This window comes from Podarcis melisellensis (genome assembly GCF_964234715.1).
Source record: "Podarcis melisellensis genome assembly, chromosome: 1".
Taxonomy (NCBI): Eukaryota; Metazoa; Chordata; class Lepidosauria; order Squamata; family Lacertidae; genus Podarcis; species Podarcis melisellensis.
Window position 1 is genome coordinate 12,423,075 of NC_138528.1, and position 14,809 is coordinate 12,437,883.

The 14,809-nt window shown below is 45.1% G+C and overlaps 1 protein-coding gene across 4 annotated transcripts in view; it reads right to left on the reverse strand.

Moving 5' to 3' along the window:
* The window catches only part of INF2 (inverted formin 2), a 77,601-nt gene that overhangs the window by 6,771 nt on the left and 56,021 nt on the right, over nt 1–14,809 (reverse strand). For 3 of the 4 annotated variants that reach the window (XM_081909235.1, XM_081909236.1, XM_081909238.1), the window contains exons 11-21: nt 14,152–14,254; nt 13,949–14,034; nt 11,607–11,707; nt 9,374–9,444; nt 8,363–8,470; nt 8,156–8,226; nt 6,979–7,099; nt 6,698–6,862; nt 5,861–5,963; nt 3,785–3,949; nt 1,080–1,838 (exon numbers count right to left, since the gene is read on the reverse strand). In XM_081909235.1, the coding sequence (XP_081765361.1) occupies nt 1,080–1,838; nt 3,785–3,949; nt 5,861–5,963; nt 6,698–6,862; nt 6,979–7,099; nt 8,156–8,226; nt 8,363–8,470; nt 9,374–9,444; nt 11,607–11,707; nt 13,949–14,034; nt 14,152–14,254 (1,853 nt within the window). The remainder of the gene's footprint in view (nt 1–1,079; nt 1,839–3,784; nt 3,950–5,860; nt 5,964–6,697; nt 6,863–6,978; nt 7,100–8,155; nt 8,227–8,362; nt 8,471–9,373; nt 9,445–11,606; nt 11,708–13,948; nt 14,035–14,151; nt 14,255–14,809) is intronic. The other variant, XM_081909237.1, reaches the window with a different exon arrangement.

Sequence of the window (14,809 nt, forward strand, 5' to 3'; positions counted from 1 at the left end):
ATCCTTTGGCAGAAGCAGAATGACGCTGAGTATGAGTTGCTGGGAATCACAACCGAGGAGAGTGCTGTTGCACTGTTTGTGGGCTTCCCATGGGCATCTAATCGGTAGATTAGATGGGGGGGGAGAAATAATCTAATTTAGATATACAGTGGTACCTTGGTACTCAAACGGCTTGGCTCTAGAACAAATCAGCTCCCAAACACCACAAACCCAGAAGTGAGTGTGAACATTTTTCAGAAGGTGAATGTTTGACGCGGCTTCCAATAGAGTGCAGGAAGCTCCTGCAGCCAATCGGAAGCTGCGCTTTGGTTTTTGAACTGTTTCAGGAGTCAAATGGACTCCTAGAATAGATTACGTTCGAGAACCAAGGTACCACTGTAAATAAGCTTCAGCTTCCTGTCTATTATATAAAAGTATATCTCCAATAACACAGCCAACAATTCTCAGATATTCTGTTTCGAAACGGAATTTGGTGGAGAGGGGAAGATGTTCTCCCAGCCACTCAGATTTCTCACCACTTATTTACTGGACCAGTGTGCACCTGTTGTTGTTGTTTTTTCTTTTTTACCCTCAAGATGCCAGAGGGAGGGCAGACAGAACCCTCGGAGCTGGCTACAAACATCGCCAGGCGGCCACATCTCATTGGCTGTGTCACAAAGTCAAATCAGAGTAAGGGAACGGAAGCGTCGCCCTCGGTCGGAGTTGACTTTGCAAGGACGTTACGTAGCCAATCGGATTTGGCTATGCGATGGCGACATCTGAAGCTACCTCAGGCTAATGCCAGTCCTTGCTGCCAATGGTTTTTTTATCTTGAAGTTGCGAACCGCCCTGAGATCTATGGATAACGGGCGGCACAAAAAGGTAATAAATAAATAAACAAATAAATAAATGTGCCAGGCAGAAGTCGGGAGTGTGGCTGCCATTCCCAAAGGGGATGAACGCTTTGCCCCTTTCCCCCATCCCTGAAAATCTCCAAAATAGAGAGGGCAGGTCTGCCTGAATGAAGCCCGTGAGCGAGCGAGCTAGCTAAGTTCGGCTCAGTCTTGACCTCCAGCAATTACAATTAAAAAAGGGCTTACTTGAGTTGCTCTTGCTGTGCCTCTTCTTCTTCTTTCGCTTTGAGGAGCTCCTTTGGCTCTCCTTGTCGGCAAGGGCTTGCTCCGGGGGGACTGCCGCAGAGCACGAAGAATCCGTCACCGGCTCCTCCGAGAAGGACTTCTCCTGAGAGATGTCCACCAGAGAGTCTATAGAAGGTTCTTTGTTTTCCTTGATCGCTTCTTTCGTCGCCTCCAGGGTTAGTAGCTCTGTGGTATGTCCAGGTTCTTCCTCCTTTCTGCTGCCTTTCCTGACGGCGCCGCTCACCTGGTCATTTGGATTTAAGCCGTTCTGCGAACGAACCAGTTCTGTTCCGCCAGCTGGGTCTCCAGAGCTTAATGAAATAGTTTCGCTTCCAAGGCCCGAGGTGCTGCTCCCAAACTTGATGAAGGAGGTCGATTGGGACAACACCAAGTCATTGAAGTCCACGTTGTCCTGGGCGCTACAAGGAACGGCCCCCTCTTGCATGCTTGTGCCGTTTCCTGATTTTCCGCCTCCCTCCAGTGGAAACGAATTCAAGGAACTCGTCTCAGTACCAGGCCGGGTTGGAGAACATCTCCCACTCCCCACTCCGGGAACGGGCTTGTCAGAAACCACGGGGTCAGTGACAGCCTCCTGCGTCTTAACTGGGGTCGTGACATCCAAAGCTGTTTTTTCTACTTGACCCTGGAGGCTAGTTTGCTCAACCACATCCTTTCCCCCTTCCTCCTTCGCTGGGTCTTTGGCAGGCTGGACACTTTGGCCTGAAAACAATTGACAAAATACACAAGGATCAGATCCATCTCTGACGGTTTTTGTGAATGACAAAGAAACACGCTGTCAGGCAAATGTTCAGGCTGCTCCTGAGTTTCCCTAGCACCAGCCCCCAACAAGACTTTCTGGTTTCTCCCCCTCTCTTTCTTAAAGGTAAAGGTAAAGGGACCCTGACCATTAGGTCCAGTTGTGACCGACTCTGGGGTTGCGGTGCTCATCTCGCTTTATTGGCCGAGGGAGCTGGCGTATAGCTTCCGGGTCATGTGGCCAGCATGACTAAGCCGCTTCTAGCGAACCAGAGCAGCACATGGAAACGCCGTTTACCTTCCCACCGTAGTGGTACCTATTTATCTACTTGCACATGGACGTGCTTTCAAACTGCTAGGTTGGGCAGGAGCAGGGACCGAGCAACGGGAGTTCACCCCGTCGCGGGGATTCGAACCGCCGACCTTCTGATCGGCAAGTCCTAGGCTCTGTGGTTTAACCCTTACCTCTCTTTCTTAGTAATGCGAGTTTCCCTGCCCTTCCTTTATTCTACTGCCTGCCATTGGGGGAGATGGGAAATGTGATGTGATGTCACATGCTGAGTAACTGTTGATGCGGCAGTGTTGTGCAGTGGCTAGAGCAGGCATAGGCAAACTCAGCCCTCCAGATGTTTTGGGACTACAATTCCCATAACCCTTGACCACTGGTCCTGTTAGCTAGGGATGATGGGAGTTGTAGTCCCAAAACATCTGGAGGGCCGAGTTTGCCTATGCCTGGGCTAGAGCATCAGCCTTGGAACTGGGCAGAGGTGCCCGCCTGAATAAAATATTGGGTGGGGGCAGGTACGCCCCATCCTGCATAACTGATCACATGATGCGGTACGCACACACCATTTGAATGGCAAAGCCCATCAATTTTGGGGGGCCCAGCCCCCTCAAATATTTTATTGACTCCTATGGACCTGGGAGAAGAGGGTTCAGAGCCCCACTCAGCCATGAAACTCACTGGGTGACCTTGAGCTGGTTACTGCCTTGCCGCCTATCCTACCTCACAAGGTTGTTGTCAGAGTTTAATGAGGAGAGAGAGACCAGCATACACCACCTTTAGCTCCTTGGAGAAGATGGTGGGATATAAATTGAATGTCATTGGGTTGCTGCTTTCTAGCTCAGCCTCCTATTTGACGTCTAGTCCCAGCCTTCGAAATGGTAAATTCCAGATTCCGCCACACGGGGGCTCAGTCAGATGAAACGCTACTCACACAAAGCAGCATTGCACAGATGCTCTGGGTATCAGTTGCTGGGACCTGTTGTGTTCAGGTCCTACTTGTAGACTTCCCATTGGAATCAGGTCCCGTAGGCCACTTTGAGAACAGGATGCCTGTCTAGGTGGACCTTTGCCACCTAAGCGAGCAGGAAATCTTATGTTCTTAAATCCCCACCCCACTCCTGGCTGCCGCCAAAAAGAGCAATTGTTTTATGGGAAAGGGCTGCCCATAAAATTAAAAAAACCCATTTTCATTGTAGTGATAGGTGGATTTTTGCGATTGCAAGTTGTTTAAATCTGTTTTAATGTTGTATTTTATCTTGCCATGGGATATCAGGGTAAAGGATGGGTAATAGCATGTTAGTTTTCACAACAGAAGCAGCAGCAGCAGAAACAGCAATCGCTACTACAGTCATACCTTGGAAATCGAACGGAATCCGTTCCCAAAGTCCATTCGACTTCCAAAATGTTCGCAAAATCACGGCTTCCGATTGGCTGCAGGAAGCTCCTGCAGCCAATTGGAAGCCATGGAAGCCCTGTTGGACGTTCGGCTTCCAAAAATAGTTCTCAAACCGGAACAGTCACTTATGGGTTTGCAGCGTTCAGGAGCCAAAACGTCCGAGAACTAGGCTGTTCAAAAACCAAGATACGACTGTATTACTACGACTTTTGGATTTGCTGTTCTTACCATTTTCTTTCCCTTTCTGTGGTTGACTGGGTGATGTCTTCGCGGGCGTGTCTGTATCGGCTTTGTTCCTGGCCGTTTTCCTCAGCTGGAACCCCTTCCTGATGTCAGCCAGCAAAGCATCGATAACACACACTTCGTCTTGCTTCACAGCCCCTTTCTTAACTGCTGTTGGAAATAGAGGAGAGAGTTAGCCGGACGATCAGTGTGATGGGCTGCTGACATGCTGGGGCTTCTGAATTTCAAAAAGAAGGTACTTATATTTAAGCTGCCATGAGATGTAGTGATGGCTGCCATCCTGGATGGCTTTAAGAAAGGATTAGACAAAACCACAGAGGATAACGCTGTTAATTGTTGTTGCCCAAAACATCTGGAGAGCATGTTGTATTTATTTTACTGTTGTCAGCCGCCCTGAGTCCGGCTTTGGCTGGCGAGGGCGGGATATAAATAATTTATTATTATTATTATTATTATTATTATTATTATTATTATTATTATTATCTGGTTGGTGGAAGAAGAATACAGTGGCACCTCGGTTCTTGAACATAATCCATTCTGGAAGACCATTCAAGTTCTAAAGCGCTCGAAAACCGAGGTACAAAGGGCTGCCTGCAAATTCAGTTGAGAAAATGGAAAAACACCCAGCGTTCGACTTTCAAGGCACGTTCAAAAACAGAAGCATTTACTTCCGGGTTTTCGGCATTGGGGTTCCGAAATGTTCATCAACAGAGACGTTTGAGAACCGAGGTACCACTGTAGTTTAATTGAAACTTTTTACTTAATTTCCTTCCATGCAGTGTGCTGCCCTCTGGCAGCCTACACCATTATTCTTTCCCTAGCAGTATGGCTATATGATCCCAAAATCCATCATATTGGTGATCCTGAGATGCAGAACGAGGAAAAGCCGTTAACATCGATTTCACTTGTACTCCAGGTCTCATGTAAAAATGTCATAATCTTGGATGAATTTAACAAAGGACGGGTCAGCTCCCTTTTTTTAGGCCAGCCTGCAATATTCCATGTTAGAAAGCTAAAGTTGGCTTTGGCTTTGCTGGAGTCTAATCTTTGTCAATTGTCTTCTGAAAAACTTTTGGAGTTTGCCATTTTTTGTGGCAACTGAATCCATGCACTAGAAGCAGTGGTTCTCAAAGGATGTGGTGGGAAGCTTCAAAGAAACATTTTAACATTTTAGTGTAGTACAGTATAGCATACTATCACCATTTTTTTTTTTTTTGCAGAATATGATTGGGTATCTTTTCAAAGCAGAGACATCACCTTGCCAACAAAGGTCCGTCTAGTTAAAGCTATGGTTTTCACTGTAGTGATGTATGGAAGTGAGAGCTGGACCATAAAGAAGGCTGATCGCCGAAGAATTGGTGCTTTTGAATTATGGTGCTGGAGGAGACTCTTGAGAGTCCCATGGACTGCAAGAAGATCTAACCTATCCATTCTGAAGGAAATCAGCCCTGAGTGCTCACTGGAAGGACAGATCGTGAAGCTGAGGTTCCAATACTTTGGCCACCTCATGAGAAGAGAAAACTCCCTGGAAAAGACCCTGATGTTGGGAAAGATGGAGGGCACAAGGAGAAGGGGACGACAGAGGACAAGATGGTTGGCCAGTGTTCTCGAAGCTACCAGCATGAGTTTGACCAAACTGCGGGAGGCAGTGGAAGACAGGAGTGCCTGGTGTGCTCTGGTCCAGGGGGTCACGAAGAATCGGACACGACTAAACGACTAAACTACAACCACAACAAAATCCTGTGCCTGCGTCCACAATCTTTTCAAAACGAGAGCAAGAGCAACAAGTGATACTCTTATAAACAAAGCACTGCTAGGAGTTGTTTCTCTTTGTTTTCCAGTGCATTTGTTATCAATAATAAAAATAATGAGTGTGGCCCAAAGAAAAAAAAAAGTCTGAGAAACCACTGCACTAGTGAGTACTCGAACAGATTTTCCTGATCCATATTTGTAAAAATCACCTGGGAAGACAGCAAGGCACTGAGCAGAACTTCCATGACCAAGAGCACTCTTGCTCAAACACCTACTGCATTACTTCAACAAGACCATTGAGATACTCACTGATCTTTCCATTTTCTCCTTTCTGCCTCTTCGCCTCTTCTTCCTCCAGCTGCTTCTTCCGTTTCTCAGCTCTTGCCGCTTGCTCCTTTCGGTCCTTGTTCTCCTGTAGGTAGGAGACACTGGCATGTAAAGGGCATATCAAAGGTTTGCTTTAGTTTTATTTGCAAATTATTTTAAATTGATTTTCCTTTTAAAAACCAAAAACAAATTGTCACCAAATTAATACAAATGTAATACAAACTTAAAAGCTGACTTCCCACCCCCCAGATGTTCCTTCTTTTCCCATCCTTCCGTTGCTGGTCCAAATACATTAGATTTCCCAATTTTTATTTCAATATTCAATTAAATTCAACGTAATTATGTTACAATACTTCATCTCCTCTCCCTGCACATTGGTTGTACAAGTACTAATTTCTGCTGAGACTTTTATATATTATTATAACATATCCACAAAATAATCAGGTAGAGTAAATCTCTTTTATCTGTCTATAATAATGATTACGGTAACTTTAAATCATTTCCCTCTGATACCACTTGGGTAGAGCTCTGCCTTAGAAAAACAAACCCTACTTCTTTTTTCTAAAAAAAACCAAAACACGAAAACAAAGGTTTGCTTTATTATCAGGCTGCCACAGCAGCTACTAACCACGATGGCTAAATTCTATCTCCACTGCCAGAAGCATTATCTGATTTTTCCTGCGCTTCCTTTTCTGTGCATATTGTCATCCTACATGCTAAATGATGATGCTGATGCTGATGTTGCAGTTCACAAACAGATTCCCCACCTTATCTCCTATTCCTTACAGTATTTAGGATCCCACTATTTCATTCTCAAACCTTTAACGCTTTGATGTAGAGATCCCGGAAAGTTTTCATGGTGTTAAACATATCTTCCAAAGACAACTTGTTTGGGTCCTCGCAGAGGTAGTTGGCAAGCTTTATTTTCTTCGTTTCAATGACTTCGAACTCGGCCTCCAACTTCTTGTTAGCGCTGATGCTCTCCTGAAAGACATTGGATTTAGGTCAGAATTAAAAAAACAATTCAACGAACACAGCAGCAGACTGCCCTGGCAAAATGGCGGAGGCCTCTAAGCGCAGTGAGCCTGTTGCACGCCTACCTGAATGGCTTTTCCATACTGGGCTCTCACGTCTTCCGTTGATGACGACAATTTCCGTTCAAGATCCTGCAGCTTTTTCAGATTGGAACTGGATTCAGAACGTATCACATCAAGGTTGATCCTGAAAAGGAACAGGCCACAAGTTCTGGCGTCTGGATCTGCTAATCCTGGGAAGGAACTAGGAGTTATGTGGGGCTTGTGTGGGATAAAATTCCCATTGGAAGTTTATTTATTGATAGGAGATATTTGCACCCCAAAATCCCAAGGCAAAATATAATGTGTGTGTGTTTGTGTGTGTTTGTGTGTGTGTGTGTGAGAGAGAGAGAATAATGTGTGTGTGTGTGAGAGAGAAATATATTGCAGCAGTTTACTATGCAAAAACATAAAACCATACAGTAATTTTATTTAAAAAATTAAAAGCAAAATAATTAAAAATAAAGAAACAAGCACCAACAGGTTGTACATAAAGGCCCTTGCCAATTTTACATAAAAGCTCTTTCCAGAGATCAGGGTCAGGCAACTGTAGGTCTTGGGCAGAGGATTAAAAACAATGAGGAAGTTCACTACAGTACATTTGGAAACAGAAATAGAGGACCTCTAGCCAAATCTTGGACTACAGTCTCCATCATCCTTGACAACTGGCTCTGCTGTCTGGGGCTGACGTGACTTGGCAGTTCAACAACATCTATACCGGGTTGCAAGTTCCCCACTCTGGCTCTGAAGTACAGTGGTGCCTCGCAAAACGAAACGAATCCGTTCCGCGATTCTCTTCGTCTAGCGGTTTTTTCGTCTTGCGAAGCAAGCCCATTGACGGCTTAGCGGATTAGCGCTATTAGCGGTTTAGCGGCTTTTAGCGATCAGCTGTTAAGCGGCTTAGGAAAAGGGGGAAAAAGCGAAAAAAGCGAAAAAAACCACGGGAACTCGCAAGATTTTTTCGTCTTGCGAAGCAACCCCATAGGGAAATTCGTTTTGCGAAGCGCCTCCAAAATGGAAAACCCTTTCGTCTAGCGGGTTTTCCGTCTTGCGAGGCGTTCGTCTTGCGGGCACCACTGTATGATGTTCAAAGACCAAAGTCCTGGCAGTTTATTTGCTAGTCTCAGTTTTTTCCTTGGCAACAACTTTACATTTTTTAAAACACACCCGCCCCCATGCATGCATGCACACAATGCATTCCTACCCTGCTGCCTTTGAAACATATTCAATGTCTTTCGGAAGCTGCAGCAAGTCTGTGTGGTTTTTTTCTACTTCCTAAGCAAAAAAGGAGAAGAAAACATTATTATTATTATTCATTAAATTTGTATATCGCCTTCCATCCGCAGATCTCAGGGCAGTTTACACAACATAAAATTACATTATGTAAAACCCATGAAATATCAGGAAATACCTCCAAAATATGGTGGAGCAACGTAATGCGAGTTTGGTTTGCTTTAGTTTCTGTTAGCTTGAGCAAAGTGCCAATTTTAAAGCCGTCGGCATCTCCTGTGTGACTTCCCTACGGAAAGAAGAAAAAAACCATAAGAAGAGTCTTGCTGGTTCAAGTAAAAGGCCCATCTAGACAAGCATCCTGTTCTCACATTAACCAGCCATTTGATTATGGGATGTCTGCAAGCAGGTTCTGAGTGCAATGGAATTCTTTCCACAAGGAATTGCTAGCAACTGGCATATAGAGAAATGCTGTCTCCGACAGAGTCAGTAGGGACAGGTGAATCTGCCCATTTTGGTTTCTGCCGGTTTCTCATTTTTCCAATCTTGTAAGTTCCGTTCACCAAATTTCCGCATCAGTTTGTGCATTTCTTACATAAAAAAAACTCATGAAAAATTCGCCTAAAATACTGTATTGGCCCGAATATAAGCCGCACCTGAATATAAGCTGCACCTTTAAAATTGGAGGGGGGAGGGAAAGAAAAAATACCCAAATATAAGCCGCTCCATTCCTCGCTGCTCCTGACTGCATACTGGGGGGGGGGGGGTTAGCTTTGCTGTGTTCTGGCAGCCTTTCCACTTCCTCGCTCTCTCCCTTCCAGGCCTTGGGGGAGTGGACAGGGGACTATGCGTAAGACGGACGGTGCTTTGCTGCACTCCTGGCGCTGTTTGCCCTGCGCTCCTGGCTGCATACTGTAAGGTCGCGAATATAATCTGCACTTTAACTTTTCATGGTCGGAATTTGGGGAAAACCTGAGGCTTATATTCAGGCCAATATGGTACATGTGGGGATTTTTTTGAGTGTGAATTTGGAGGGATAACTATGTTTTGGTTTGCAAGAAGCACAAACGTATGTAGGTTTGCCTTTGAAACTGAACTGAAACAAATCTCTCTCCCCCATCCCTAAATCACAGGGAAAGGAAGGGAAAGACTAAGGCCACTTCTAAAATGCATGTTTTAAACTATCACTTACGTAGTTCAAGAAGTTTCCAACTTTCAGGATCAACTGACAGAAAACAGGCAATCGTTGGCTGGTGAGGAGATCTGCGGGAGGAAAAAAATTAATTGGTACAAAGCCTGAAAACAAGACCTTAAGGCAACAGCCCTCTGCCCACCTGTGATTCCAAGCAACTGGTTTTTAGAGAAATACTGCCTCTGAGAGTGGATAGCTCAGCTGGTTAGAGCATGGTGCTGATATTGCCAAAGTTGCAGGTTTGATCCCTGTATGGGGCAGCTGCATTGCAGAGGGTTGGACTAGATGACCCTCAGGGTCCCTTCCATCGACCATTCTATGATTGTGGCTAGTAGCCATTGGTAGCCCTCTCCTTCATGAATTTGCCCAGTTCTCTTTTAAAGCCATCCAAGTTGGTGGCCATCACTGCCTCCTGCAGCACTGAGTTCCACAGTTTGTATTGTGTGGAAAAGTACTGTATTTTTCGCTCTATAGGATGCACTTTCCCCCCTCCAAAAATTAAGGGGAAAGGTGCGTGCATCCTATGGAGCGAATGCAGGCTCTCTTGGCTTCAGCGATAGCAACGCGAAGCCTGCGCTCCGGAGGCTTTGCATTGCTTTTGCTGAAGCCAGGAGAGTCTGGTCTTTGAGGCTGGTGGTGGGGGAAAGCAGCTCGGTCGAAAAGCCCGCAGGAGCCACGCGCTCTTTAAAGACTGTGCGGCTTCTGCCAACTTTTCTACGAGGTGGGGGAATTCCCCCACCTCGTAGAAAAGCCCGCAGGAGCCGCACAGCCTTTAAAGAGCGCGCCACTCTTGGGGGCTTTTCCCCAAGGAGGAAGAAGGGACTGATTGGCCGAGTCAGTCCCTTCTTCCTCTTGTGGGCTTTTGCGGGAGATGGGGGAATTCCCCCACCTCCCGCAAAAGCAGGGAGAAGGTCTGGGAAAAGCTCACAGGCTGCGTACAGCCCGCCTGCTGCTCCCGGAGCTGGGGGGCGGGGGGAATCATTCCCCCCCTTGATTTCCCCCTCTGAAAACTAGGTGCATCCTATGGTCAGGTGCGCCCTATAGAGCGAAAAATACGGTACTTTCTTTTTGTGCATAGCCGTGGAAGATTCCTATATCAGATTTAGAACCAGGAGTCTACGAAGCTTTCTTACGACGAGTAAATATCACTGGTCCATTTAGCTCAGTGCAGTTTACCCTGACTGGCAGTGGATCCCCAGGGTTTCAAAATAGGAGACATTTGAATCCCTAGATATGCGGAGAATTGAACCTGGGACCTTCTGCATGCAAAGCACATGCTCTGCTACTGAGCTACAGCCCATCCCAAATAAAGGTTAGGAAACATACAGAGAGGTGAGGCCTGCCATCGTGCCCCCAGTCCTCCCTTGCAGAGTTATCTTTGCGTGAGTAAGCAAAATGCCTTAATCTGGGGGGTTTGGAGGAGAACAGATTTCTCACCCAGGAAGCCGGCTTTCAAGTGAAGGGCAGCAGCACCTACAGCTCATTTATGGGCTGTGGTTTCTTTGGAAACTGTTGCTATGCAGATGGGATTAGCACACTGCATGCCGAACGGATCGTGGCTCCATTCCATTCACCATCACTCGGCTGATCTGTGCTAGCCTAATCTGGAGGCACCGAGTACATAAGACAGCTAAAGTTTGCATTTCCTGCACAAACACAGATCTGTGCATTAGGGAAGCGTATGACCTGGTTTCTCATTAAAAAAGCCAATTCTTGCATTCGACCGAGTCCTACCTATAAATGAACCCAAGTTAGTCATTAACTTCAATGGGTCTACTCTATATAGGACTGCCGTAGAACACCTCCTGGGGAGTCTGATTTCTTTGAACATCTCCATCTGAGATGGGATGTCTAAACATTGGGGAGCACAAAAGATCTCTTCTTCTTTGGTGATCACTCGTAGCCGTCTTCCATAAACACGGTTTTAACAATGAGTCCGTAAGTGACTGTGGAGGCCAATTCTGGACCCACACGTCCTTCCACAGTGGGGACATTGGTTCCCAGGAGGGAGTTGATCACGGTGTGGATTTGCCAAGCATGCCTTCCTCTTAGCACGTTTCTCCCTTGCGTCCTGAGTTCGAGCGTCTTCAAAGCCCATGACACCTTTGGTAAAGGCTGTTCTCCAACTGGCGCACTCATAGGCCAGTGGCCAGTGTTTCCCAGTTGTCAGTGTTTATACTACATTTTTAAAGAACTGACACAAGATCTACCTAGGGGTTGAGCCCTTGTTTACCTTCACAGGCCCTCCTGATGGTTTCGGCTTTGGGCTGCAGCATCTCCAGCAGAACGGCAGTCTCTTCGCACATGAGCATGCACTCAATCCGCAGCTGGTAGCTGGAACAGAAACAGTGACGCTGGCACAAAAACATCGCACATACACTATGCTGAAAGGATGAAAGTGCACTGGCCCTTCTCTTCCCTGCTCTCTCTTCTCCTCCAACTTTATACAGTGGTACCTCAGGTTAAGTACTTAATTTGTTCTGGAGGGCCGTTGTTAACCTGAAACTGTTCTTAACCTGAAGCACCACTTTAGCTAATGGGGCCTTCTGCTGCTGCCGCGCCACTGGAGCACAATTTCTGTTCTCATCCTGAAGCAAAGTTCCTAACCTGAGGTAATATTTATGGGTTAGGGGAGTCTGTAACCTGAAGCGTATGTAACCTGAAGCATATGTAACCTGAGGTACCACTGTACTGTAAACGGCATTAAAGTCTCACATCAAGTAGAACTGATCTGTAAAAAGGACTTTATGATCTGAAAATAGAGAAAGATGTACCGTACTTTTCTGTGTATAACACGACCCCATGTTTAAGATGACCCCTATTTTGGGGAGCCCTCAACAGTTGTTGAGCTTCTTTGATAAGTTCGCTGAGCTGTTGAGCAGCTTTTTGACGATCCCCTGCTTTGGCTGGCAGAACTGGTGCTGTAATACACCACATACTGGCACTCACCAAATACTCTTCCTAAGCTGGAAAGATCAGGTAAGAAGCCTCTCCAACATTTACCTGCTACCACTGGAACATCGGCCCTCGCTTACTTAGCATATTAATCCGTGTATAAGACAACCTTCAATATATTACATGGAATTATACATGGAAATTACACATGGAAAAATATGGTATGTACTTTTGTAACTCAAGAAAATATTTAATAAAAAAAACAACAACAACTTATTATTTATACCCCAGCCATTCTGGGCGGCTTCCAACAAAGCATTAAAAATACATTAAAACATCAGTCATTAAAAACGTCCCTAAACAGGGCTGCCTTCAAATGCCTTCTAAACATCAGATAGTTGTTTATTTACTTGACATCTGATGGGAGGGCGTTCCACAGGGCGGGCACCACTACCAAGAAGGCCCTCTGTCTGGTTCCCTGTAACTTCGCTTCTTGCAGTGAGGGAACCGGGTTGAATGACAGTGTCCGGGTTGAATGACAATAATAATAAATAGATAACCAGTGTTAAATGCTGTGCATTTAATCAGAACTAAGACTTGATATTATTTTAGGCTAGCTCTTGCTGAGGAGGAGCTTGGTCAAAGCTATGTTATGTTGATCTAAGTGGCCCAGTTTCCCTGCAGGCACCTCTAGATAGCTGAATTCTCAGGCACATTAACAGAGACAGGTCTTTTCATGGCTACTAGCCACCAGAGGCAGGTGGAACCTCCAAATCTGAAAGCAGTATACCTGATGTAGGCTGAACATATGTCACTGTCTTATACTGAACCATGTGACTGGCCTATTTAGCTCAAGATCATTTTACGCTAGAGGGAGCCAATGTGGGGACCCCAGGGGCTCTGGAGTACAACTCTAATCAGTCTTACCCAGCATGGTCAATGGTAGGAGATGATGGGAGTTGTAGTCAAACAATATATGGCAGCCTTTCTCAATCTGTGTGTCCCCAGATGTTGTTGAACTACAACTCCCATCACCCCTAGCTAGCAAGGGTAGAGCTCAGGGATGATGGGAGTTGTAGTCCAACAACATCTGGGGACCCACAGGTTGAGAACCACTGATATACAGCACCAGTGGAATAACAAATGGCACCACTATCTGAGGCAGTTCTGTTTAGGGATGTTTTAAATGTTTGATGTTTTATCGCTTTTTATTATTAATATGCTGTTGGGAGCCGCAGGGTATAAATAATAATAAATAATAAATTAATAATAATAATAATAATATCAAATATCTCAAGGGCTGTCACATGGAAGATGGAGCAAGTTTGTTTTCTCCTGCTATGGAGGGTAGGACTCCAACCAATGGCTTCAAGTTACAAGAGAAAAGATTCTGAATAAACATCCTTTCTGGTACTACAGATAAAATGCCTCCACTTCCCAAAAACTAATAAAATGCAGGCAAGACAAAACAACAACAACAACAACAACAAAAACCTTCCCTCAAAACAGACAACTCCTCACTAAGCAACAAAAGCCAAAAATTCTCAATCAAAAACAAATAAATTAGGAGGTGAACCTTGATGCCCACAGATAAAAATGTTAGGGACTCTGTCAATCTGTTAGAACATAGGATTCATTTCCTTAAGAGCCCCTGTTAAAAGATGTGAGGCTTTCCATTACCTAGGAACCCCAAGGAGCAGAAGATAGAACTGGTCTGCATTTGCTAATTTGTCCTTTTCTTCTTTGAAGGATTTCAGGTTTTCTATCTGAGAAGAAAGCAGAAGGGTTAAGTTCCAAGGACATCACTGCGTTTACATACTCACTGCAACACAGAGAAGAACTGAAATAAGACTTTGCTTATGTGTGTTTCGGGCACAGCTTACTTCATGCTTTTCGGGTAGGAGTTTCAGCAGCTGCTTGAGAACCTCCACGTCAAACTTCGTTCGGTCGCCCTTCTGGATCATGTCAACCACCTCCACATTTGGGCTATCGATCAAAGAGATTGTTGGTTAGACGCAACTACTGCCCTGCGGGGACAGGGGGTTATGAACTGGGAGTGGAGGCAGGGAAATCATATGACCTCTTCTGATAATGTTAGAATTTGAAGGTTGCCCATTGAAGTTGCCTGGCAAGTCAGTCCAGCATGGATGAATGTTAGGGATGGGAGAACCTATCAATTTTTGTGTTTCTCAGTTTCTCATTTTTCCAGCTTACGTTTAGTTTTCAAATTTCAACATCAGTCTTCATTTATTTTGGGGTTTTCAAGTCCTCACGTAAAGTCATTAGCATTATAATGCAATTTTCAGTGTATCTTTTATCTTTGTTGGAAGCCGCCCAGAGTGGCTGGGGAAACCCAACCAGATGGGCGGGGTACAAATAATAAATTATTATTATTATTATTATTATTATTATTATTATTATTATTATTATTATTATTATTATTATTTTCTTCTGATACAACATGTTTTGCATTTTCCCTTAATATACACATTTTTGTAGGCCCTAATATATTGTGCATTTTTGTATGTTAGTTTTGCTAAG